At 42.7% G+C, this 27763-nt stretch overlaps 1 protein-coding gene across 1 annotated transcript in view; it reads left to right on the top strand.

The window, feature by feature from the left end:
• LOC117508719 (sodium/calcium exchanger 2-like) overlaps positions 1-27763 on the top strand; it is a 554569-nt gene that overhangs the window by 482689 nt on the left and 44117 nt on the right. Inside the window, 1 exon segment of the mRNA XM_034168535.1 lies at positions 5414-5538. Within this exon segment, the coding sequence (XP_034024426.1) occupies positions 5414-5538 (125 nt within the window).

Below are 27763 nucleotides of genomic sequence, written 5' to 3' on the forward strand. Positions count from 1 at the left end.
TCAGGTGACAGGACATCCTTTCTGCCGTTAACAAGGTCTTTCTCCCCTGGGCAACATGGAGCTCGTCTTCGAGCCTGCTAACTTGTTTTCACACATTTATGGTGTATCTAATCTTCGTGATATGTTTCTCTACAAGTGCAGCACTGCAGGTTTGTCTGTGCTGACTTAGTCGAGCTCTGAGATATATGTGCACAGTGTGTGTGTATGTGTGTGTTGTTACACCTTGTAATGTCCATGTTACTTTTCACTTAATCTTTTCATAATTTTCTCCTTTGAACATAACTAATGTAGTAATCACACAGTATGACCAGACAGAATTAGTGATGAAAATAATATTTTAATGAGATGCAGGAGCTGATGTGAGGCCTCATATTGTATCGTCAAACTTATCCAGTAGTGTTATGATTATATCAGACTTGTAGTACTGCTGTCAGAAAGCAGTCCTGATTTTCAGAACTTGTGACTTGACTTGGACTTGAGCACTGATGACAAGGACATAGACTTGAACTCAAGTTCTAATTGCATCTGGATTTTGAAGTTGGAGATGAGGGCTATAAAATATCATTCTCACTAAGAAGAGGCGAGTGGTGAGTTTGCAGCTCAGACTCCATTTCTGCCTAAAAAAATCTCCCTCCCTTAACATGATTCAGATTAAAATGTAAAATGAAAAATGACTCAATATGCAGTTGATTTTACCAGGTGGACCACACTACTGCACGTTATTGTGTGCGTGATGCTCAAAGCAAATTCATTTTGTATGAGTAAAGCCGCTGCTGATCAGGTCAGATACGTCGGCTCGTATACAACCAATTTTACATGAAGGCAAACGTGTTGTGTTTTTGGCTGCAAACTTCAAGATCCGGTGTCGCAGACCCAGTGGTGGGCACAGCTAACCAAAAAGTTAGCTTTGATAATAGTTAATCTGCTAACTGAAAAGTTAACTTTTATAAAGCTAAACCGATAAACCCCTAAAAAATTTAGCGGAAGTTACAGATAACTTTCTGATAACCGATAACTTTCTGTATTGACTTCAGTACACTAGCAGCTACTAACAACAAAGTGCCAGCACCTCTCTGTCAGATTGTCATGACAGGCGGCTGCCCGACACCAGGAGCGGGTGGACCCATGGTACAAACTCCCAAATCAGGCTTTGAGGTATCAGAAGTCGTCATGTTTATTGCAGGCAGAGGTTCGGTACACAGGTGGTCATATCGCGGAGCAGAGGTACAAGCAGGACCAGGTAAAAACGCAGTCATAGACGAGCAGGGTCCAGTGGCACAGGCAAACTCAGACATCAGAGATAAAGCAAAGATGCAGTCAAAAAATCAGGGCAAAAATGCGGTACACGGCTGGACAAAAACAAGGCTGTGAACAAAGGCTGGAGAGTGTACTAAGACAACAATCTGGCGGTGAGCTGTAAGACTGTGAGGGCTTAAATAACAGGTGCTGTGAACAATGTGCATGTGCAGACTGATGAGGTAATAAGGTGCAGGTGTGCAGTGAAGATTCCAGAAAGGGGGCGTGGCTAGTAGACAAAGATAAAACACTGTGCAAGAGAGTGATGTAAGGAGCAAACATACTTGGGCTGGTGTAGGGAGTGTGAGTGAGATGAACAACACACACAGAAACAAGGTGAGAGACATGGGCCAGGTGCAAAAAGCGTGAGTGAAAGGAAACAAAGCAGACAGAACCAAAGAGAAAGACAGACATGAGGCAGTTGCAGAGAAGTGAACATGATTAACAGGAAGTGAGGAATAGCAGGGAATGATGAACAGGCTAGACATGAGACAGAATAGAATATAACAGAACTGAGCAAGAACAGGAACAAATACTAAAGCAGAGCAACAAGGAAAACAGAGACTACATGATACAGATACAAAACCCAATGTAACTGACAACACAAATGAAAAAATACACAGATGATGAACTAATGATCAGTAATGCAAACATAATCTGACAGAACAAATCTAGAACGGAACTGGATGATGGCAACAGAATAACAAGAAACAAAGTAACAAGAAAAACATAACCGAATAAATCCCAAAGAAAACAAATATTAATAAATCAAAGCCGAAGCAAACCAGAAGCAACAGAAAGGAGGAAAACAAGGGCTCAGCGCCCTGACCCTGCCAAATTCCTGACAAGATCAGCCTTCTCTCAGCAAAAGAGACCTGGTGATCAGAAAGAAAGGAAAAAGATTGAGCAAAAGGAAGAGGGAGGGGGAAAATAAAAACAATTTCTCTTCACATCATACAGACTCGCCGGGATATCACCCGAGTCTTTCACAGGCATATAGTTTTGACTTATGGTTAAACTTTTAAACAAACTAATTCTTGAGAAAGTTATTGAAATTAACCTCATGTCTATCATTTAATAAAGTTAAAATATCAGCTATATGTTTTAGTTTTAAAGTAATGCACTTATTTTAAGTGCTAGCTTAGATGCTATTAACCATGGGGACCAAGCAGCGTGTGAGGCAGAAACGTCTCTGATAGACAAAATGAGAAAACTCCACGACTAAAATACTCAGAGTCATAAACAAACAGCACAGACCCTTGAGCGTTTGGAAAACGTGGTGTCTGATATTAAAGGGCAGCTGGGTGGCCATCAGCAAAGGATTTGTGAGCTGGAGGGGAGAGTGAACGAGGTGGAGGAGGGGGAGGGAAGGCAGCGTCGCGTGCTACGCTACTTGCTACAATGTGAAAAACAACTCACAGCTGTTTGTGACGATCTACAAAACAGGCTGAGATGAAACAACCTTCGAATATTCCAAATACCAGAGGGGAGTCAACAGGGAGATGCGGTTGCTTTTGTGAAAGACTTGCTTCCCAAAGTGCTGAAGCTGCCTCCTAACCTGGATATTAAAGTTGAAAGCGCACCACTCACTCCACTCCAGACCGACAAACCCAGCTGCTCCCCCCAGATCAATCATTGTCAGATTCCTCGACGCAGCAGTAAGAGATACTGTTTTACAGCGAGCATGGAGCCAAGGAAAGGTGATGTTTCAAGACAAGAGGATATTTTTCGATGAAGATTATTCCCCTGAGCTACAGAAGAACAGGGCTAAGGTCCATGGAGTCGTCAAACAGCTTAAGCAAAAGGGCCTACAGGCAAAGTGCCTTTATCCAGCACAACTGAAGCTCAAGATGGGTTCTTGAAGAAAAACCTTTTTCCACACTGATGAACACTGCTGACACTTTGAGGGAGCTGGGTGTCCAGGTAGAGTGTGGAGAGAAGGAGCGTATGGAGGAGAGACTGACTGAAGGATGGAACATCAACGCAAAGAGGAAGATAAACAACTTGCTGGCGACATCTGATCTGAAGGCCATGATCGAGGAAGAAGAGGAGAACGAGTGGCCTGAGACATAAGGGGATATTAAACTACCTCAGTGTGACTCTAGACTAGGACTATTAAAGTCACACATATTGTTGAGTAAGTATGGACAATGAATAAAGTGAAGGCAATTACAGCTTGAAAAAAAAAAAAACTTAAAGTTGTCACAAATGGTAAACAAACAAAACAAAAAATAATACATGCCGATGGGGGACTCTTTATGTTTGCATGAGTAATTCACACTCACTAAGACCTTTTTAACAGGTTTGTATAATACTGGTCATTATTGCGCATTGTGTGCTATTTACCACAGAGGGATTAGGTCAACACTCGCTGTCCCAGTATCACCGGGGGTCAGACATGGTTACAGTTAATTTTCTGTGTCTGGCGGGAAATTTGGAAGTTCTGTTCTATGTTCATATGTTCTTGTTTTGTTCTACCTGAGATGAGTAATTAGTTTGTGTCAGGTTTTGGATTTTTCATGTCTTGTATGTATTATGTGTCCCATTTGGTTATGCTAGTTGTTAGTTTTTCTAGGTTATTTGTTATCTTGCTGGTCTTTTTCTGCTTGGGTTTTTCTGTCCCTTTTTCTCTTGTCTTTTCCTTGGTGCTTGGTGGTGGGCATTTCACTCTGTCTGGCCACACCCCTGTTCTGGTGCTTTCCACGCACAATTTGTAGTTCATCACCTGGGTGTATTTAAGGTTCACTGGTCTCACTTGTAACTTGCCAGATCGATGCACCTTGTGCCTTCTTTCCAGCTCTTCTTCGTTTGTATTCCTAGTCCTGTTTTGCCTCATCATTTTTTGACTGCCTGCCTGTGTACACGACTCCACCTCTGTGATGTTCCTTGCTGATTTTGGACTGCCTTTATGTGTACCGACCTCTGCCTGAATCTAAACTATAAACCTTTTTTAACCACAGAGCTGTGAGTCTGAGTTTTGTATTTGTGTCCAGATGTCTTTTGCCACCAAGCCTGATAGTTTCATTTTGTTTCGGTTTATACATCTGGAGTTAAATTGTTTTTATTTATTTATTTAATTTTTTTACAGTTACTAAGGAGTGGACAGGACTATGTTACATGAAACAATATAAATACAATAATGGCATGACTTAACTTAATTACCTATCATTTAAAAGGAATAAATAACCCAATTTAAAAAAAAAAAAGATATTGGGACAGTTGAAGAAAATGTTGTGCTCCATAGCTTTACTTCAAGAAATGCACCTTACAGAAATAGAACATCAGAAATTAAAGAGAATAGGTGGATCAGGTTTGTAGTAGCTCATACGGGAAATGCAAAAAGAGAGGAGTAGCTATACTTTTTAGTAGATCTGTATATTTTCATTGTGAAAAGATTTACCAGGATGCAGAGAGTCGGTATATTATGGTCATAGGTATGATTGCTGGACTCAAAATAATTATTCGGAATGCTGTCTTATGCTCCGAATGAAGACTTTTTTATGGGTGGGGACTTGAATTGTGTACTGAACAGTAGATTAGATCAATTACCAATGTCCTCTAAACCCCAAACCAGAATGTCCAAGAGTCTGTTGAATATGATGGAGGAGTTAGGACTGACAGATTCATGGTGCCATCTTCATCCAAACGAGAGAGATTTCACCTTTATGTCACAAGTGCACGGGAGGTACTCACAGTGGATCACTTTTTCGTTTCAAAAAAAGATGTATACCGGGTTAAAAAATGTGTGATTGAACCAATGAACATCTTACAATGGTACTTGACTTGGGATTGGGGCCGTGTATGAAGTATTGGAGAATTAATGTCTCATTATTGGCAGATGTTGGTATAAGAGGAGAAATAAGGTCAGGGGGGACCGTTTGTCGGCGGCACCGAGAATGTTTCAAAGACATGTGACAATATTGATTAAGAGACGTATGATATGACTACTTTAACAGGATGAGCAGTGGATGAATGGATGGATGGATGGTCTGGTGTACACCAGTGATATAGGCACGATGACATAAAATAGAGGGATTGATTGTGGTATCTCTGTTTCTCTGTCATTTCCATTGTGACCCCTCCCATGCTGTCATGTTCTCTTCCTCCCCTCCCACAGATGGTGCAGAGGGTCAAATGAGTGCAGAGGAGGAGGAGGCCCGGAGAATAGCTGAGATGGGGAAGCCCATCCTGGGAGAGCACAGCCGCCTGGAAGTGGTCATCGAAGAGTCCTACGAGTTTAAGGTTCCTCAGTTTACTATTTGTTTCAGTTTGTCTTCTACGTCGTATTCACATGTCATGCCACATATACATAGCTGTGTCACGATGTGGCTGTTTTTATTTTGTCATGAAAACATTAAGATGGAAAGAAAATGAATTTATTTCAGATCAAAAGAAGTTGTCATCAAATACTACATACAGTTGTGGACTGAGGTTTACATGCACTCATCATGGGCATGAAGGTCATGGTAATTTTGGGCTTTTAATGATGTCTTTGAACTATTCTTTTGTCAGGGTTGAATGAAAACAAGAATCAGGTGCATATGTTTGAATTTATTTTTCATCTTCTCTTATCCACACAGGGTCAAAATTATATATACAGGCTCAAATAATATTTGATTAAATGTCCTTTAGGAAGCTGTGCCTCGACTGCATGCTTTTAGGAGCCATCATCACGCTTCTGGCATAATTCTGGCTGGATATTTCACCACTCTTCTTGGCAAAATTGGTAGGGTTCATTTAAATGGGTTGGTTTCCTGGCACAGACCCAGCTTTTAAGCATAGGCCACAAATTTTCAATAGTGGAAAGACCATTCCAGAAGCCATTTCAGTACTGGGTAACGTTCATATATCGACTGACGGACTTTAAAAAGGAGCCTGACTGGCTGGCTTCTTTGATCTGCTCTTGTGACTGCCTGCCACATGCACATCAACATCTGCTGCTGGCCTGGTATGAAGACAAGAAGATGCATTACATGTACAGCCAACAGGCCTGTATGTTGCTTGTTCCACTACTGTCTACTTTGAGTTCATGTAAATCTATTTCACTTAAAAGCCCAGTCACACTATAACGGACAGAGCAAAAGGATTAGTTACGTATTTAAATGTTTTGTCCATTAGCAAATACGTCAGTCTCCTGTGGCATTGGGGCGCTAATGGACAGGTGACGCCGCATTTCTGCACTGAGCAGAAATATTTTCCTGGTTTACAGACAAATATGCAGCATTTGAGCAGAGTTGCTCTCTGATGAAGTCATGTTTCCTCACTCAAACAACTGCATCTCCTCTCTAAAAGAGAGAGAGAGAGAGAGAGACAGAAAAAGAGAGTGTGCTGTCTATTTCTTCCAGAATGGAGCTGTACTTACTGTGTCAGTCCTTTCTTCGCTTGCTGGACTTCTAACCAATCAGAACACCAGAATGAACAATCGGACAACAGCAGAGAAAATAAGTGACATGCAGAGGACAAAAAGGCAGAAAATGTGCAAGTAGCAGCAAAGTCCTCCGCCTGATATCAGCTCAAAGTTTTGAACACGCCAAAACTTTCAGACAGACTTGGTGGACATCAGCTGACAAGGTGCACATTTTGGGGATGGGAAAATTACTTTTGTCTGACAAAAACGCACACGAACGTATAGAATCAGCAACTCATATGTTTCCTTAGTGTGACTGGGTCTTACGATAAATCCATTTTACCATTATGTGTCACTTTTATGCCATTTTGCAAACAAAGGGAATTTGAAAAGTGGTGATATTCAACCTATATGATTTTCCCAACACGTCATCTCACACCAACTTTGTGATGGCATCATGAAAAGTGATTTAATCTATTAGTTTGTAAGACCGTCACGAAAAGCGTTACATTTTCATGACGGTTTTCACAAAATAATTCTGTGATAGTATCACAAAATTTGGGGTGATGCGGTTAGGGTTAAAAATAATGACCTAAACTTGACTGCGTCACAAAAATGTTCTGTGCAGAGCTGCCACAGCAGAAGTGTAAAAATAATCGCCTTCAAAATGACGGCACTGCCTGAGTTGACTGTCTGGTTGATGACTTGTCTGGTAGCAAAATACTTTCTTCTGTTAATATTTATGTATTCATTTGCATATTTGTCTACACATGTACAAATCTCAATATATTTGCAAAGCTCATCACTTTTTTCAACAAGTTTGAAAACAACCACACAGACTGAGATAGAGTTACATAACTTTCCACATTTGTAAATAATTTTGCCACACTAACGACAAAGTTGTAATGATTCCAGTACAGGCAGCAATGGAGAAAACTCTGTAGTTTTGCCCTCAGAGCACCAGGTTTAAGCTGCTTTTGCAACCATGTCTACTTGAAAGAATTGAAACTAAAAATACAGAAAGGAACACACGTTCAAACTTGTGAGCCTGCTGTGCAGGCAGAGTTTGGGATACTGCACAAGGTTGTGCTTTGTTGTTCCTGGTTATCAACATCCTCACACTTTCTGTGAGCAAGTGTGATATGTGCATGAATAATTGAACATTTCTGAAGTATTCTGAATGCATTAAGCATTCAGTCCTCGTACGTTAAGGTCCGGCTTACAGCAGGGCTGACGTGGACGTTTTTAGGCTTCACCTGTGTTCCCCTGTGCATGAACAGCACAACTCTATGAAAAATACTGCCAGCAATGCAACTATTAGAAATCTATTTTTGAATCATTCAGGTGTGTTTTCAGCAAATAAAACTGTGACCAAACGCCACTGCAAGATTTACGATTAAATTACAGGCACAACAACAACAGTTAATTCACAAAAGGTCCACTGTGCAGAAACATGTTACATTACGCATCCGTCTCTTCTGTAAGCCCCTGAGAAAAATTCAAGAATGGATCCTTTGCTATGATTTACTGTGCATGTTTCCTCATCTCACCATTGGCTGACTATAATTCACTATTATGATTCAAATGACAGGGGTTAATTTATGTGTGTGTTTTATAGGATGTGCCCTTTGGAGAATAATAATTCACACACAAATATCTCCCATGGTTTTACCACTTTAACATAATATGTATGAGAACGGATTTCACATGCAGAGAACGCGAGAGGAATGAGGATTAAACAAACATCAAAGAGATTATAACCTCCAACCAACCAGTCAGCTCTCCAGCCGCAGTCCTCTAAACTCAATCCCCTCACCATCCAGTTTATTACAAATGGAAGTGCCTGGTTGCAGAAATATAATTTGCCTTGTCTTTCAGTATTTGTGGATAATTTGAGTGAGTTTAGTCACTAACACAATTTGAATTGACTGACACATAGGGCTCAATGATCTACAGCCAGGTCCATAAATAACTGGACACTTACACGTGAAGGAGTTACCCAGAGTGTAACCCAGACATTGAGCTGGTGGCAGTGAATATTTGTCCTTATCTCACACCATTGTCCTCATTGTTTACATCCCACCAGCGCAGTGGTGAACACAGCTAACCAAAAAGTTAGCTTCGATAACTGGTAATCAGCTAACTGAAAAGTTATCTTTTTTAACGCTAAACCTATATACTGTCTAAAAACTTATCGGAAGCTACAGATAACCAATAACTTTCAATTGTGCCTCCCAACGCTCTCAGCTACTAAGAAGCTGATTTTGAGTTTAAACACCACCAAAGCTTGTAATAGAACCATCGGCGATCACAAACCCAAACAGCCAATGAGCCAGCTCTTCTGTCTTTGTGCGCTCTGCCCCCTGCTGTAGGAAAGCGTCATTTACCCTGACAGGATACAGTGGTCCCGCGATGAGGCAGAGGTCTTGAAATGGAAAGCAGATTTGAATTATGGTTTTGCTTTATAAATAAAATCATTCCGGATAGAATAACTCTTAACTTAACTCTTAACTCTTAAAATGATATATAACACATATCTGTTAATTTTAAAATAATGCACTAATTCTGAAGATTTGAACATTACCACACCAAAGGAATTATAGGTAAACTAAGCCTCCGCTCATACTGATTGGTTGATTCATTCATTCTATGTAAAAACCAACACAAGTGAATCAGTGTAACGTTTTGGTGTTTACAAATAAATATGCTTTTGTAAAATATGTCATGTTTCTCATTTGTATAAAAAAAGAAAGAAATTTTCAAGATCCCGCTAGACAGCGCCTAAGCGCACGCATGATGACATCACAACTCTATCCGGTTAGGGAGACAAGGTTTCTTTCAATAACAAGAACTGTCAAAAAACTTTCTTGTGTGTGGTTACTGGAGTTGGGTGGAATAGGAATCACCTTTTGAATGCTTGAATAACAATGTCAGTCACACAAAGAAATCAAATAATAGTGAAAACATGTTTGGTACGGTGTCATAACGCATCAGTCAGTCGCTCCGTGAGGCATCATAACATTCGATCAGTTAGTGGCTCGTTGCGGTGTTATAACAGAGCAATCAGTTCGGTGAGCCATCATAACATCAAGCCTGGCTCACATGGCAAGATAATTAGGCTGATATCGGACCTGAGCTTCTCCTTCCGACAATCTTAACGACGCCCCGACAATCGTGATGACGCTAAATATAATCTTATCAGATATTTCTGTCGTGTGTGGTTTGTAAGAGCGCTCTGATCTGCTCAGAAGGAGGTGAGGAACTAAATGTGACATGCAGTCAATCAGAAAGTGAGGTGTTTGACCTGGGAATGTTCATGTGTGAAATCTGTTTGTGTGTGTTGTTTTTACTGTGTGGCTGACACCACATACTGTACAACTAAACCTGTCAGATCTAGAATTTTATTTTGTTATTTTCACGTGTGTGGTCTCTCAGGTTTCGGAAACCTACAGATAATTTTAAAATCCTGCGGTTGACAACACTGTGATACAACTGGTCGCCTGTAGATGGCAGTGTTCTATGCATTTTGACGAAGGTTATATCACACGGCCTAAATCACTACAGACTTTTCAGCTTTGAGAAGCAACCTGGGCTTCTTCTGACATTTTTACATAAAACAAACACAATAACAATGTCTATAAACCCAAAGAATATATTCACAAGAGTTTTAGGCACAATATACAAAGAGTTTAATGCTGTTGTCCCTGTGGAACCTGATCAGAGCGTCTAAAATTGCATTTCTTCTGTCGTGAATACCCGTAATGCACCTGGACACAGCATGTCCACACTAAAACCTTGAAAATTAGTGCATTACTTTAAAACCAAAACATATATCTGATATTTTCACTTTATAAAACTTCAGACATGATGTTAATTTAAATAACTTGTCCGAAATTCATTTGGTTAAAAGTTTTTTTTTCTATGACCAGTTGTCCTTTGCCTGCAGAGGATAGAACGGTTTCTTTTAGAACCAGCTCTTCTCTGTTTGTAGAGGATAGAACTGCCCATCTACTACAAAAAGGTACGTCTGCAAAAATGTTAGCTGTCTAAAAATTATCGGACCAAAACTTATCGGAAGCTAATTGGTCCGATGATGGTTTTCAAACTTATCTGAAAAGCTAATCCGATAATGAAAACATTATCTTTGATAATTAGCGGTTAGCAGATTAGCGGAACTGTGCCCACCACTGCACCAGCGGCAGACACATCGAGAGTCAGCGACGTCATCACCTCCGCGGCAGTGAGGCTGCAGACCCTACACCCCAGTGCTTTCATGGCCATCTTAGGGGATTTTAACCATGTTACACTTTCAACAGTTTATGGACTGTAAAACAAGAGACATTAAGACTATAGACCTGCTCTGTGTGCTAATGTTAAGGAAGCATACAGTGCCACAGCCCTCCCTCTGCTCAGCAAAGTGGATCATAACCTGGTCTATTTAGAGCAACTTTACATCCCTGCAGTTTGGCAGCACCCTGTGATCACCAGAGTGGTCCGGAGGTGGTCACGGGAGGCTGAAGGCAGTCTTTGTAGATGTTTTGAAGTTACTGACTGGGGTGTGCTTCTGTACAGACAATATCATCCCAATTAAGATTGGTAAGAAGGTAGACCAGATGATGGAAGGAGACCTACATGACGCCGATGAGCTAAACCTGTTCTTCAACAGGTTTGACTTCATGGACTCTTCCCACCCTTCCCCCAGCTCCTCTCATTGCTCCCCCTCCCCTATGCACTCACCTCACACTCCAATTATTACCACCCCCACCAACCTGCCCCCATCTTCTCCCTTCCCTACACCCTCAATCTCTTCAACGCCTCTACTTGCTCCTGCCTTGACACTTCATCTCTCCTGCCCCTCATCTCAACTGGGGCTCTTTCCATCCTCTCCCATCACCATCACTGCTGAGGCTGTGAGAAGGAAATTTAGTTACCTGTGTCCAGGAAAGGCTGTGGGTCCTGACACCCTCAGCCCCAGAGTGCTGAAGGCACTCTGTACTATCCAGCTGTGTGGGATTTTCCAGCACATCTTCGACTTGAGCCTGAGCCAGATGGTTGTTCCTAAGTAGTGGAAAACCTTATGTCTGGTTCCTGTGCCCAAGAAGAAGATCCCAAACACACACCTGCCACTGGACAGCTTTGCTGAAAGTTTGCTGGCAGTGGGCCAAACAGTCTATGCATCAGACGCAGCCTTTCCAGCAAACTTTAATTTCTTTTTTCTTTTTTTGCTCACTTCAGGAGCACAACATAACTCTATTCACTGCAATGGTTGGATTATCACATGGGATTTATTTTTGCGTGGTTGATTCCAGCACACAGCAGCCGGGTGAGAAGATTTTAACCACAGGCTGCGGTCTCTGCACCACGTCTACGTCTGTGCTGTGAAAACACTCCTGGACCGCTGTCGGAGGTGAGATTCATGTTTATTAATGCTGTCATGGCCTGGCACAACAGTTCCATGTCATATTTCCTACAGAATTAGAAGGTGATCATATACAGCGGTGAGATCCATTCAGGTCCGAGCCTGACAGGTGCAATGACGTGTTACTGCGCACCACAGAGAGGCGCAGCTGCCCATGTTATATACAGATATGATGGAGACAATAGTTCACATTATTTACGTTGCCCATGGGAATGAATGGACAAATATCTGTAGTGTAAGGTCTATTGTGGATATAACAGCCTGTTCAGATTTGTGGTGGCATGCGCACAGTAGCGCTCAGAGCTTTTGGTTTGATTGCAGCTGTTCACATTCACTGTACATGCTAATAATTTATAATTATTATTGTGATGAAGCATGCCACATACATATAAACAGTTCCTTTGCACTCTATGGGGGTAGACATTATTATATGTGGTGTGTGCAGGACATACCGGGAGGCTTTGCTGTGCCAGAACCATATTGAAGTTCCTTCATATACACTCAAATTGTTTCGGATCCTGTTTTTTCACCATCAGAATATGTAAATTGTGGTCAGATGGTCCTCAGTTTGCACATGGACCGCCGTCGGATAGGTGTCCCATCTGAAACCCGACACTTTTCATATTGCGCCAATTTGTCATTCTGACACCATTCTGTGTGATTCTGGCTGTGTGAGACAAGGGTACTAAATAAAACTATTTTTTACAGTTATTTAAAAAAAAAATCACATTTTGTAGTAATAATTATCACTAAACAAATTCGCTAAAAATAAATCACTGCTAGAGGCACTACATTCAAAGTGGAAGTGTGACGTGACTGTATGGGGTAATGTCTTTACAATATAGCAGGAAGCCATAAGCTCTGCACCTCTTTCACTTCTTACACGGATGCCAAACAGAGTAATTTAACATTTTCTAAACTTAATTTTATTTTATTTTTGTCTTGATGGATCATGGGATTTATTTTCAATGCGAGAAAAGTCGTCTGATGACTGTGATACACACTGTCGTGACATGAATGAATGACGCACTGTGAGTCTCAACTTTTACAATAACTTAATTTTCTTGTTGTGGAACAAAGCTGCCCATGTTCTCTGGTTCAGGCTGAAAACACAGAGGGATTTATTTTAAAATGCTACATTTCTTCAGTCAACAAGGAACTATTTTCAGATGACATTGTCCAAAATCAGGACTCTTTATGTGGGTACGTTTTTGTCAGGCTCTGATGATGAAACTGACTGAAACAGGTAAGATTAAGACTTTATGTTTGAATTTATATCATTTCCTCAGCTAGACTGATAAATAAATAGTTTACTGTTGAAACTCACCTCCTATAACGATTTTCCTTGGCTCTTGACCAGGATCCTGTTTCCGGTGCTCACGTTGGGTGTGGCTCATCCCACGTTTACACACTTACTGAAGTCAACGTTTGGACTGTGGTGTCTTTCAACAAGTTTTTTGGTTTCGAACCCACTTTCAGTGGGACAAGTGAGGAATTGTGGGTCGGCGTCACATTAGTGGCTGCGTCTAGAAGGGAGTGAGTCAGACTCTATTTTTAGACAAGCATATAAACAGCCAGCTAAGTCACAGACACAGAGGCTGTGACAGTCATGCTGATCGCGCCTGAACTTGGTGAAACTTTTGTCAGTCCGTCTTATCGACTTTCTTGCACATCGACTGGTAAATCCAGAGTCTCGCCTTCTGGATTTTGAATGCAGGTTTTAACATGCATATGATTAATTAACAGTTGAAATTAAAAAAAAAAAAAACACAAAATCATTTTGTGGTCATGAAAATGTATTTAGTTTTATCATACTGATGATGTATCCACTTCCTGAATCATGAGACACCACTTTTCCTTATAGATAGATAGATACTTTATTACAGACTCAAGGTCCAGATAAAAGAAACAAAACACCATACATACAACAACAACAACGAAAAATATAAAAATAAATAAATAAATAAAATAGGGACATTAAACACCCTTGAATAAAAGACACTTATACCAGTGTTTCCAAATCTGTGACGTATACTGTGTGGCACTGTAAGAAATGTTAATCAGTTTAAGAACAATCTTATTATCAGAATTATTTAAACGAAAGATGAACCTAAACATCATCGTTCTTAAGATGGCTTGAAGAGTGTTCACACGTGCCGTCACAAACATTTCCGTGGCACTGGCCCATCGAGGCCTTTTTAGTAAAATTCGCAAAGAGTCATTATAAGCCACTTGTAGTCTCCGAAGGCTCGCTTTCTTATAGTTTATCCACAAATGTGCAGTATACAAAGGTGTACAAAATGCTTTAAACAAAGCCAGCTTCACTTCATTGGAGCAGTAGCCAAATTTTCGAACTAATGTGTTTGCTCTGACATACAGCGTACGACACTGACGAAAAATATCCTCATCATCACTCAGCGTATCAGTGATCACATGACCAAGATATCTCACCTGATTACATACATTCAGTACATGACCTGCCAGAGTAAAATCAGGAAACACCAAATGCTTGTCATCATTTGTTCTATAGTAGAGAAGCTTGAATCTTCGACTGGACTGGGTTGCTTGACGCGAGGACGTTTCGCTTCAAATTGCAGAAGCTTCCTCAGCTAAAATTCTTGCTCTGGTGGTCTGACTTCTGTCTTGACTCTTGTAGAGAAGAATAATCAAGAAGTCACAAAAGCTGGAGTTTTAGCAGTCTGCCTCTCGGTAGGAGGGGTCTGGTTAGGTTTAAAACTCCAGCTTTTGTCACTTCTTGATTATTCTTCTCTACAAGAGTCAAGACAGAAGTCAGACCACCAGAGCAAGAATTTTAGCTGAGGAAGCTTCTGCGATTTGAAGCGAAACGTCCTCGCGTCAAGCAACCCAGTCCAGTCGAAGATTCAAGCTTCTCTATTATGGAAACCACCTGGACAACTGAGAGCCTACACAGAAACATCATTTGTTCTAGAAATCATGATCATACTTTTCATATCATTATATTTTACGTCATGTTTTTCTCCATACATGGCACACACATTCAACAATTGCTGTAGCCCAGCAGAACTGGGACTAAACAAAACACAGTCATCAGCATACATCAAATGGTTCACCACTGTATCCCCAACCATACAACCAGTTCTACACCCATTCAGCTGTTCAGACAAACCATTCATATAAAAATTAAATAAAATTGGAGACAAAATGCTCCCTTGTCTGACTCCATTGCTGACCTGAAAAGGGGAGGATATACAATTACCCCATTTCACCTGCATTTTTTGATGTGCATACCAATACATTAGTAGCCTCACTATGGATTTGGGAACACCAGCATCACTCAATTTTCTAAACAGTTTTCCATGGTTCACACGATCAAATGCCTTAGAAGCATCCATGAAGCACAAGAATATTGATGAGTTTTTCCCTTTATAATCACTCAATAATTCTTTTAAAACATATATACACAAATCAGTACTATGCATGGCTTTAAATCCAAATTGATATTCTGAGGAGATAATCAGAGTATTAACTCTCTCCAGAAGAATTTGCTCAAGTACTTTAGACAGTACATTAGCAAGAGCAATAGGTCTGTAATTGTCAGAGCTGCATAATTTCCCTGCTTTATCCTTGATAACAGGAACCAGCAACACTGTCATCATGAAGATAGCCATGGACCATGAAGGCAGTGAAGCATAGGGCAAGAAGAGGAGCCAACCTTAAACTAGCAAATTTAAGATGCTCAGCAGAGATGGAATCCAAGCTGGAAGACTTATTAACATATAAATTTCTAATAGCTTGAACCACCTCATGTGTCTTTATTATATTCACACCTTCAACAGAGTTTACTTGGTAAGACTCAGACGGGACACAATTAAATAATCTTTCATAGTGTCGTTGCCAAAGTGTAGTAATTTCATTTACACCAGAGACGCCATCTACTGTACATGGCAAAGATGGTTTGCAGTTATTAATAACGTGTACCTCTTTCCAAAAGGTTTTGTTGTTTTTACCTAAAAAATTATTGTCCATGGCATCAGCCCTCAGACATTGTTCATTTTTACTAATGTACCGTATAGCGTATTTATATTTTGTATTTGTAAGCTTCTTGTGTTCAAAAATAGGTCCATGTCTGGTTTTACCAGACACTGCCCATAATGTAGCAGCTGTACATGCTTCTGCATGGAGTTCAGCCACATGTGTGTTCCAGCCAGGTCTACGTCTCCTCTTAATTTTAAGCTTCAGAAGAGGCTCACCAGCATTAAGTAAAGCTATAACAATATCATTATACATTGCAGAGATATCAGCTTTATGATCTGTGTTAGAACAGCTACTGTTTGTGCAGAGTATTGCTTCTCTGGGCAGTTGTATATTACTCAGCAGTAGATCACTAGAATTAAAATAGGTGTCAATATCCTCCTCCACTATAAAGGACCAGTCCACTCGATCTGGGTTAGATTTGTTTTTGTTTACACATTCAAAGGTGTCAGGTATTTTATCAAATCTAATAACCATTTTAATAGGAATATGGTCTGAATTTGATATGTTATATAAAATTTCCATATGCACTAAAGATTATGAAAGTACACAAGCTCTTTTTATAAGTTAAAAAGTATCATACTGGTATCGATGATACTGGCCCTGTATTTACTTGGTATCGGGTGGATACCAAATTTTGCAATATCACACACCAGTAATGTGGAAACGACCACAGTGACATAAAATTAAACATTCAAGATGTGTTTATAGCTTTAATTCAAGGTGTTTAACAAAACCATCAGTTTAACATTAAGGAGTTACATCCATTTTTATACACAGTTCCTCCATTTTCAGAGGCCATAAGTAAAAGTACAAACTAAAATTAAGGGTTATTGTTATCATCACTTTTACACCTAATTGTCTTTAAGCCCCGGTCACACGGCACTAACGAAGGACACCGAAGCCAAAATGAAACAAGAAATCTGGACTTACGTTGACTTTCGGAGACATCGTTTAACCGTCGTTCAGCTTCATTCCTGCAGCTGGCACTTCTTCAGAATTTTCAAACTGTTCAAACCATCTCCCTCTGTCCTGTGCGCACTGGTCATGAAAAGTCCTGGCACTGTCGAGAAGGCTTGCAATAAAATAAATGTGACACTTTTCATGCACTCACAGCAGTAAAACGCCAGGACCTAACCCGGTGTGCATCGATGGGAAGCCTACTTTTTAGACCTCTGTACGCTGGCTGCTCATGTCGGGGGTTAGCGGTCGACCCGCGATGGTCTCCGGTGATGGGGTTATCTGTACCCTTCCGTGGGCTTCCCCCGCCCTGACCTCCTGATTTTATTATATTATTGGCAGACGTAATGAGAGCGCGCGCGTGTGTGTGTGTGTGTGAGCAAGACAGAGAAAAAAACAATTCATAGTGAAACATCACAACAAATCAGGTCCATTATTTGTTGTGGGGAATACAGATAAATAAATAAATGCTAATGATTTTATTACGTCCTTGGTGGACGTAATGAGTGTGTGTGTGTGTGTGTGTGTGTGTGTGTGTGTGTGTGTGTGTGTGTGTGTGTGTGTGTGTGTGTGTGTGTGTGTGTGTGTGTGTGTGTGTGTGTGTGTGTGAGAGAGAGACAGAGAAAAAAATTTCATAGTTAAACATCACGTTTTACTTCTTGCTCTGACGACCAGCAACAATATTGTCGCATGGGACAATGTGTGCCGGCGACATCATGCAGTGGTGCCTTTGAACGTTGGCATATATAGTTGTGGCGGCAATATATGCTCTGCGACAGTATGTGCCGTAACACACCTTACGTTAATGAGACCCAAATTAAGGACCTCACTGGAGTTGACATTTGGACTATTGGGATTTTGGGTTGGTTCCAGACTAATATATATAAGAGATCTAAAATCAGGTTTGGGTTTATGAAGTTCGACGTGGGTTGAAGGTAGCAGACATGGAATATTTGACATTGCAGAAACAGCAAGTGGGGCATCCTCAATTTTATTGTTTTCCAATGTAGTAATGGGAACTAAGTTTGTAAAACATGTCCCTCTACGCTCTTCATGATACGTCTGTGGAAACAGGTCATAGTTTCAGCTTGAAAACTTTCCCTCCTGGCACCATAAAACTACACTGTCACCACAGTGAATTTTCTGCGTTAATTTCCCTGCTAGGCTAATGGAATGCACCACATTAATTATAAGCCCTACAGGTTCTCTAATCACCTTCTACGTGACCTGCTGTGGATTACTAATGTTACCCTCCCTGTATATCTCCATCAGTGTTCGCAGATAAGATGGCAGCACCTTCCCCACTAGGGTGAAGGCCATCTGGCATCAGAAAGCCACGGCGACCCCAGAAAAAGGGCCAGTTATCAATATAACTAAACCCTTGCTGTCTACAAAAAATGCCAGCCACCTATTCAATGATGTCAGCCTGCTAAATGACTCATCATTACCCTGAGAGGAGAGGGGACCAGAGACCATTAATTGATGCCAACACATCTTTCCAGTGATGTCACAAGTCCTCTCTATGTCCATGTTTATGACCTCCAATTGTGTCATCCTAATATCATTGGCACCGGCATGAATACCTATGTGGCTATATCTAGTGTTGTGGTCCCTTAGGTGACTATTCTTGTGCAACATCTTACATAGTCCAAATCTTTTTTGGAATCGTTATGATCAGACAAAAAATATGATATACGAGGTCTGTCCAAAACGTATCGTACCTTTTTATTTTTTTCAAAAACTATATGGATTTGAATCACGTGTGATTACATCAGCCAAGCTTGAACCTTCGTGCGCATGCGTGAGTTTTGCCACGCCTGTCGGTTGCGTCATTCGCCTTTGGGCAGGCTTTGAGTGAGCACTGGTCCACCCCTCCTGTCGGATTTCTTTTGTCTGAGAACTTGCTGAGAGACTGCTGCTTTGCTCCATGAAATTTTTTTCAGAAACTGTTAGAGACAGGCAGTTGGAAACCATTCGATAGATTCAGTTGGATATTGGTGAAGATTCTGTCGGCGTCACACGGATTAAGGAGTGTTAAAACCTTTTTAAAGACGGTGCACAGTGGCGGAGGGCACGCGGCACGCCGAACGGCCATTCGACAGGCTGGATCGACCAGATCATTTCTAAACTGAATGCTGTGTTGAGCCGGGACATCATGTGACTACCACAGAAATGGCAACAGAGTAATGAAAGACGTGCGGAGGATTTCGCGCGTCGGCACGAAGCAGCTCAGGATGTGCAGCAAAAAAACACCTCCGTCTTGGAAGTCTCACAGGACATGTTGGGGCATGTCTAGCTGTTACACAATTTCTCGGATACTCACTCGACTGAAAGCCATCGAAAGCCATCTGAATCTTCTGAATGGTTTCCAACACGGAGGTGTTTTTTTTTGTGGAAAAACTCACGCATGCGCACAAAGGATGAAGCTTGGCTGATGCAATCACACGTGATTCAAATCCATATAGTTTTTGAAAAAAATAAAAAGGAACGATACTTTTTGGACAGACCTCGTACTTTTCAATATGATTGGAACATCTTTAAATTTTGACCCCTGTGTAATTCTTCAATGACCCCTGTAGGTCATTACGGGTGTGCTCGAGGATGCCTCCACATCTGAAAATAAGCATTAGTTAATTTCAAATATGTGTGGAAAATTTCATGCTTTAGTCACAAAATGAACAATTGTTATGGACATTTTAGCTAAACTGCACCACTAGGAGAACAGGTTTCTTGTCATGTTCTCTGATTATACTGTCCTCTCATCTTTACTTCACTTTTCAGTCTGCTCATGGTACTGCAGTATATGAGTTTGTGAAACGGTGTTAGGATAATTATCTTGATCTGAATGTATCAAAAGCAAAGGAAATGATTCTTGATTTCAGACGTAATACTGAACATAGATGTTATGTTTTACACTTGGAAGATGTCCAGATTGTGGAGTCTTGTAAATATCTAGGGACAGTGTCTGACAATCAACTGAAGTTCACATTAAATGTCAGATTTAACAAAACCTGCATTTTCTGGCCTCTTCTTATTTCTTGTCTTCACATGGTCATTCTAAGATTATTAAAATCTCATCTAGTGTTTCAGATCCAGGTCCTGCCCTGTGTGTTGACCCCACCCTGCACACCCACAGGACCTGTGTCTCCCACCAATGATGCCGCCTGTCACCTGTCTGCAAATGTTAATAGAATAGAATGAATAGAATAGAATGTTAATAGAAGGTTAATAGAATGTTGTACTTCTGATTGTCAGAGCACCGTGGACAAGCTCATTAAAAAGACCAACCTGGCGCTGGTTATCGCACTCACTCCTGGAGGGAACAGTTTGTGGAAGCCGTGACTGTCAGCGCAGGTGAGCGCTGCATGTGTGTGTGATTTATATCACTGAAGTGAAGAGTCATCAGATATCATGACTGGAGGAGGTTTCCCTCAACACCCCGGCCTGATACACGCATCTTGTTTCATTTCAGCTACACTGTGGTGGTGTGCTGAGGCAAAATTACAAAACCTGTTTTTTAATTAAAATATTAAATTGAGTTTTCTAGAATTGAAATGTCATTCATTTTGCCCCATCATCATCATCAAAGGTGTGTCTCGTTCATATCACATTTGTTAGGCAAGAACTCCATCTAGAGGAGACAATGTTTACTACAGACAAAAGAATGATTTCAACTTGGTGTCTAATGTTTGTTGATAGTGTTCCTTAACTATTCAGTAAGTCTTTAGTTAACGTTTCTTTGATTTTCAAGCCTCTCCAAAATGTCACCAAATGTCCTGTTTCTGGACTTCCAGGTGATGGCGATGATGAAGAAGAGGGGCGTGATGAGCACCTCCCATCTTGTTATGATTATGTCATGCACTTTCTGACGGTGTTCTGGAAGGTTCTGTTTGCTTGCGTCCCGCCCACTGAGTACTGGAACGGCTGGGCGTGCTTCTTTGTCTCCATCAGTGTCATCGGCTTCCTCACTGCCATCATAGGCGACCTGGCGTCACACTTTGGCTGCACTGTGGGACTCCGGGACACTGTGACTGCTGTGGTATTTGTGGCACTGGGAACGTCTATTCCAGGTGAGTGAAAAACTGCATGTGAGTGGGAATGTATATGAAGAAATGTGTGATATGTAGCTTCAATAACTTTTAATTTAAAAAAATTGTCACAAGATACTCCTGTTAATTTGTGGTTATAGTTTCAAATATTGTACATATATAGTATATAAGTGAAAATTTTCACTTTGAAGTTTTTTTCTTGTGATGCACAATATGGCAAATACAACACAGCTATGCTACACATGACAAACCATGTGCCAAAACTTTGTTCCGTAAATGTGCACAGTTTCACAGAGGGTGCGTTTGTGGTGTTTAGAGACGCATGTAGCCAGTGGTGGGCACAGCTAACCAAAAAATTAGCTTCGATAACCATTAATCCCATAACTGAGAAGTTATCTTTTATGGCGCTAAACCGATAAACTGCTAAAAAATGTATCTTTATTACAGATAACTGATAACTTTTAGTATTGATCCGACCACGAATAATAATCCACATAAAGCATCCTTTTTTTAAATCCAAAACAGTGTCTAAACGTGAAGAAAAATCCCTCCCTCTGTACACACAGCTGTGCCATGAGAGCTCCTTGGCATCCTTGGCAATTAAATTGCCACAAAGAAATAAAATAAAATAATGTTAAAATTACTCTGTTTGTTTTCATGTTGAGCATGTAACGTCTAACTGTAATGTCCAAAGTAAACCTGAACTACACTACCCACAATGCTTCCTGCGTCGACTGGCCAATCACTTTTGTGCTTAATGATGATGTCATCAGCATGCGACAGGCAGCCAGTCTGCTACAAACACAGACGGACTAAAAGTTTGATTTTAGGGTTTACAAACATTTTTGACTGTTAAACATTGCTCACTTTACAGCTAAAAAAAATTGTTATCGGACTGAAAGTTATTAGAACTAAATTTATTGGAAGATAATTGGTCCGATGATGGTTTTAAAACTCATCTGAAAAGCTAATCCAATAACAAAAACATTAGCTTCGATAATTATTGTAGCTGAACTGTACCCACCACTGCATGTAGCACTCCCCACTATCTGCCATAAACATGCCACACAGTGCCACATGGTTGCTGGCATTCACCAGTGTGTGGCAAGTATTTTGGTCATGTCCAAAACACTCGCTACTCAACTTTACTCATCGTGCAGTCGCCCCTTACATGCCAAAACACTGGCTGGGAGTGTTTTGGCATGCACTACATTAAATGATACTGAATTCCACACACACTTAGTGGTTACACAAAGCACACAACCTAGAAGTCACCAGCCAATATTGGCAGCAAGTGCTGAGGCATATACCACCCCGGTGGTTGCCACTAACCCCTTACGCCTTCTCTGTGAGAGGGGCTTAAGTCCTATGTAGACCCTGAGGGCCATTGGTGTTGGTGCTTACCATCAGATTCCATAGCATGAAGCGAATAGGACTCCAGTCCAGTGCAGATTACATGCCCAGTCGAAGCCAGTACCCATTTCCAGCTGAACAGAGATGAAGCAGATGAAGTGTCTTGTCCAAGGACACGACAGATAGCGTTACAGGGAATCGACCCCACTCATTGGTAGCCCAGCTCCTTATCTCACTGAGCTACCTGCTCTTCTTGCGCAATATGTGCCAAAAACTTTGTTCCATAAGCACGTACGGTTAGAAGACGTATAGCTGCTCTCACGCAGAGGGTGCATTTGCAGTGTTTAGAGACACATGTAGCACTCGCCATCTGTCATAAACATGCCACACAGTTGCTTGCACTCGCCAGTGTGTGGCAAGTGTTTTAGTCATGTCCAAAACACTCACTGCTCAACTTTACTCATCGGCCCTACACAGTCACCCAAAACATTCATGGTAACCCTGCTCTTTATCCCACTGAGCTACCTGCTGTTCTTGCTGAACATGTGCCAAACCTTTGTTCAGCAAACATGAACAGTTAGATCCACTAATATTTAGACAGTGGCAACATTTTTAATGTATATTCAGTGTTTCGCAGTTGTGAATCTCACGCCGTCTCTCGGCCCGTGACTCACGCGAGAGGTCAGTTTCAGCAGAGTTCCAGTGTCAGGAACTCAGCACTCACAGTGTAAACACATCTTGTGAAGTCTGGACAATAAGACAACATCGAGGCACAGCAGAAGTCCATCACAGGTGCTGCCCCTCCTCTAGATAACCATCTCAACTTGGGAGAGCTTATAATTATCATAATTGCCCGTGAACTCGCTAAATTAACGCCATCCCACATCCTCGCTTTGCCATTGTTTACATGCGCTGTAAGACAGCGGATCTGCGCAGTTGGCCGCCAGGGACATTATGGGAAATGCTAAAACACCGACTATCAGATTTGACGGCAAAAAATTTACTATGGACACTATCTAAAGAGAGCACAGTGTAAGTATCACTACTAGTACACAACTGACACAGTTATCATTTCATGCGCAGTTGACACAAAGTATAATTGCTCTCATCTGTCCACCCATAAATGTGTTGGTCTAAAAATGAAGTGTGTCAATATGTGATGCTTTAATTTCACATTAAAGTCCAGCTACCTGCTCTTTAGAATATTGGATCTGAAGTATTTTCCATCATGCACATTTTCACATGGTGTGCTCCTATTGTTTAAAGTTTCAGTGAAATCCACCAAACAATTTGGGAAGACTTGCGATTACAAGGTCTGTATGTTACCCTTGAAAATGTTGGAGCAGAATTATTTTTGTCATGCACATCTTCATTTCACGTGCTACAACTTTGTGAGTTTAAGAGAAATTTTGTTATGTTTCGGACGCGGGCGGAGAACCGACCCAGCGTTTGAAAGGAGCCAGCATAAAATAAGCAGAGCACGGTTCAAAGGATAACAGAATTTAATAAACATAACAGTGAGTGATGCTAAACAACTAAACAGTCCGCGGTCTGGTGAGGTGAAAACACGGCGCGCTCTCAGCAGCGCAAACGGTCCGGAGCCACAGCAGTTCGGACCCAGGGACCCCGCCGACACCCCCCAGGTGGCCGCGACAAACCGAGTCTGTGAAGAAAGAAAACATGAGGTGAGTCCAACTCCACACAGAGACACAACTCAAAGGTGCACGCAATCACCAAACACTTCCTGGCTTAAAGCTATACATCAGCTTCTCACCCTGCAGGCACGGAACAACTCAGTTCAAATCTCCACTGCAGCAGAAGCTGATTAGACAATTAGCATAACGTGACAGCTCACCAACACAAGGTGTGAGGGACACCAATCCACTGTCATTACTTCATAAAAGTCACCAAACCAAATTACCTCAGGAAGTGTGCTGAAAAGCGTGAGACCTCACCCAATCCTCCTTCACATACTGTGGCGTCAAACCTGGAGCAGTCTCTGCGTCCGTGATGGTGAGATTGTTCTCCTCACGTCGATCTCACACGTCTGCTCACAAGGTCGAGTCTCTGGCAATCACACACTGTGCATTCAAGGTTTAAATGCAGCAATCTCTGATTATGACAAAAATACACCACAGCTGTGAGTCCTGATGACCTGCACGTGATAACAAGCTTCAGGTGTTCAGGGTGAGGTCCTGATGCTCAGCCACTCAGTCCTGAATGCATACCACCTGGTGGGAGAAACAGAAAACAAAAACCAAACCAGCCAAACTGTTGTGTGGGCCGCCAGAAGATGAGGTACTGCTGGCCCACCACCAGAGGGGCCCTGCCTGAAGTGCGGGCTTCAGGCACGAGAGGGCGCTGCCGCCTCAGGAACAAGCCGTGATGACAGCTGTCACCCATCATCCGTGACAGCTGTCACTAATCAACCAACCCACATCTGGAATAAAAGCAGGAAGACACCTCCACCACACTGCCGAGATATCATCTTCATCTAGAGGTAATATCCTCAGCCTTTGTGGTAATACTGAAAACTTGTTTATTGTGAGTGTTTGCAGGAGTACCGGTCCTTTTGTGGAGGCTGTGCAATACTGCACTCTTTTTCCTCTGAGGACGCGATGCAAGTATTGAGTGAGAGGTGGAGGTGGAATTCCACCCAGGATTGTTGCTGGGTGTTCACACACCCACACTTGACTGTCTTTGCTTTCTGCCAGCAGTACCAGATCCGGACACGCTGAGACGGTGGCCACCTGGGACTTCGGGATCCTTGGCGGCTCCAGTATTCCTCGGGTTCGGTGGTAGTGGAAATCGTTGTGGTTCGGTTCGTTTCCAGACGGGCGTCTCTTATTGTCGAGCCTGCCCACATGACACCTTTATTGATTGACTTTTGCACATTCTGAAATCTGCTGTGTTTGGTTGTGTCATTCACAACAGTAAAGTGTTATAATTTGACTCCTTCCATTGTCCGTTCATTTACGCCCCCTGTTGTGGGTCCGTGGTCACTACACTTTCCCAACAGGATATCTCGGCCAGCGTCATGGGACTCCGAGGGGCGTCACCAGCCTGTTGAACAGCCAATGGAGAGAGCAGGGAGCGCAGGCATCTGCAGGAGGCGTGATTGGTGAGCTACAGCATATTCTCACGCCTTACGGCTCGGATGGATCAAATAGCCGAGCAAACATCCTCCTGAACTGCAGGGTGGAGGCTCTCTCCGCGCAAGTGGCGGCGATGCGCTCAGGGCGCTGCTGCAGCTCCTCCTCCTGCCGATCCTGTGCTAGATATAAATGTTCCAGTGGTGGTTCAACAACCCCTCCCACCATACCCTGAAGCATACATAAGCCCTCCTGAGCCGTACGGAGGTTGTGTGGAGACTGTGCGCGGACTTTCTTATGCAGTGTTCGCTCGTCTTCGCACAACGTCCCGTCATGTACGCGTCCAGACGCAAGCAAAATAGCTTATGTGATCACTCTGCTTCGGGGAGGGGCACGCGCTTGGGCTACAGCGCTTTGGAGCAAAATTCACGGCTCCTTCACACGTACACTGGGTTTGTGAGGAGTTCAGAACAGTGTTTGATCACCCTAACAGGGAGAGAGACTGCTTCAACTGTGCTGCTGTCGATGAGACAGGGACGCCGGAGCGCCGCCGCTTTATGCAGTCGACTTCCGCAATCGCGGCTGCGAGGTCCGGCTGGAATAACGCTGCGCTCCGCGCCGCCTTTGTAAACAGACTGTCGTCAGTCCTAAAGGAGCACCTAGTGGCCAAGGATGAACCGCGGGAATTAGATGGGCTTATGATCTCGTTATACGGTTAGACAATCAGTTGGAGGAACGCCGTCGGGAACGAGACGAAGGACGTGGCCGGGCGCGCGCGCCGTCCCTCTTCCTTCCGGGTCCGAGAAAGGTCCGCCCTTCCCACGCGCCCTGGCCTCTACGTCCCGTGGGGCGACAGCTCCCGCTGCTGACGAAGCTATGGACACGAGCAGGGCCACATTTAGACCACCTAATAGACAGAGGACGTTTCCACACGGGGCGTGTTTTGTTTGTGGCTCAATGGAACATCAATTGAGCAATTGCCCCGACGGTTAAACACCAACGCCCGCCCCTAGAAACTGGGCTTAGGGTGGGCCAAGAAATTCACGTGGGACACACACATATTGCCACACGGCTCCCAGTTACAATCCTTAGCGGGGATTTAAACCCTTCAGGCCTCAGCACTGGTAGACACAGGGTCAGAAGGGAATCTGCTAGACAGCAGATGGGCCAGGGAGGTAGGGCTCCCTCTGGTGGTGCTACCTACACCATTGCAGGTGCGAGCACTAGATGGCACCCTACTCCCTTTACTCACACACAAGACACTACCAGTAACTCTGGTACTGTCAGGGAATCATAGGGAGGAGATTGAGTTTTTTGTGACTCCTTCCTACCTCCCGTGTGATTCTGGGGTTCCCCTGGATGTTGAAACACAATCCCCGGATTGATTGGCCGTCCGGGTGGTGGTACAGTGGAGCGAGACCTGCCATCGGATGTGTTTGGGATCCTCGGTTCCTCCTGGTTCCCATGCTAAGGAGCAGGTCAAAGTTTCCCCCAATCTGTCGGCGGTGCCAGTTGAGTACCATGATCTTGCTGACGTTTTTAGCAAGGATCGGGCACTCACTCTTCCCCCGCATCGTCCGTACGATTGTGCCATCGATTTGTTGCCAGGTGTGGAGTTCCCGTCCAGCAGGCTGTACAACCTCTCCCGACCTGAGCGCGAATCAATGGAGACCTACATCCGGGACTCCGGGTTGATCCGTAACTCACACCTCTCCGATGGGAGCAGGTTTCTTTTTGTGGGCAAAAAAGATGGCGGTCTTTGTCCATGCATTGATTAACCAGGGCTGAACGAGATCACGGTTCGCAACCGATACCCGTTGCCTTTATTAGATTCAGTGTTCACCCCCTGCAGGAGCCAAAATCTTCACAAAGTTGGATCTTAGGAACGCATACCACCTAGTTCGGATCCGGAAGGGAGACGAATGGAAGACGGACATTTAACACCCCCGTTAGGTCATTCTGAGTACCTGGTCATGCCGTTCGGCCTCACTAACGCCCCCAGCGACATTCCAAGCTTTGCTTAATGACGTCTTGCTGGGACTTCCTGCACCGATCGTCTTCGTATACCTGGATGATATACTCATCTTTTCTCCGGACCCTGAGACCCATGTACGGCATGTACGTCAGGTCCTGCAGCGGTTGTTGGAGAACCGGCTGTTTGTGAAGGGCGAGAAGTGTGAGTTCCACCGCACTTCTTTGTCCTTCCTGGTGTTTGTCATCTCCTCCAACTCCG

This window comes from Thalassophryne amazonica, chromosome 4, assembly GCF_902500255.1.
Source record: "Thalassophryne amazonica chromosome 4, fThaAma1.1, whole genome shotgun sequence".
Lineage (NCBI taxonomy): Eukaryota > Metazoa > Chordata > Actinopteri > Batrachoidiformes > Batrachoididae > Thalassophryne > Thalassophryne amazonica.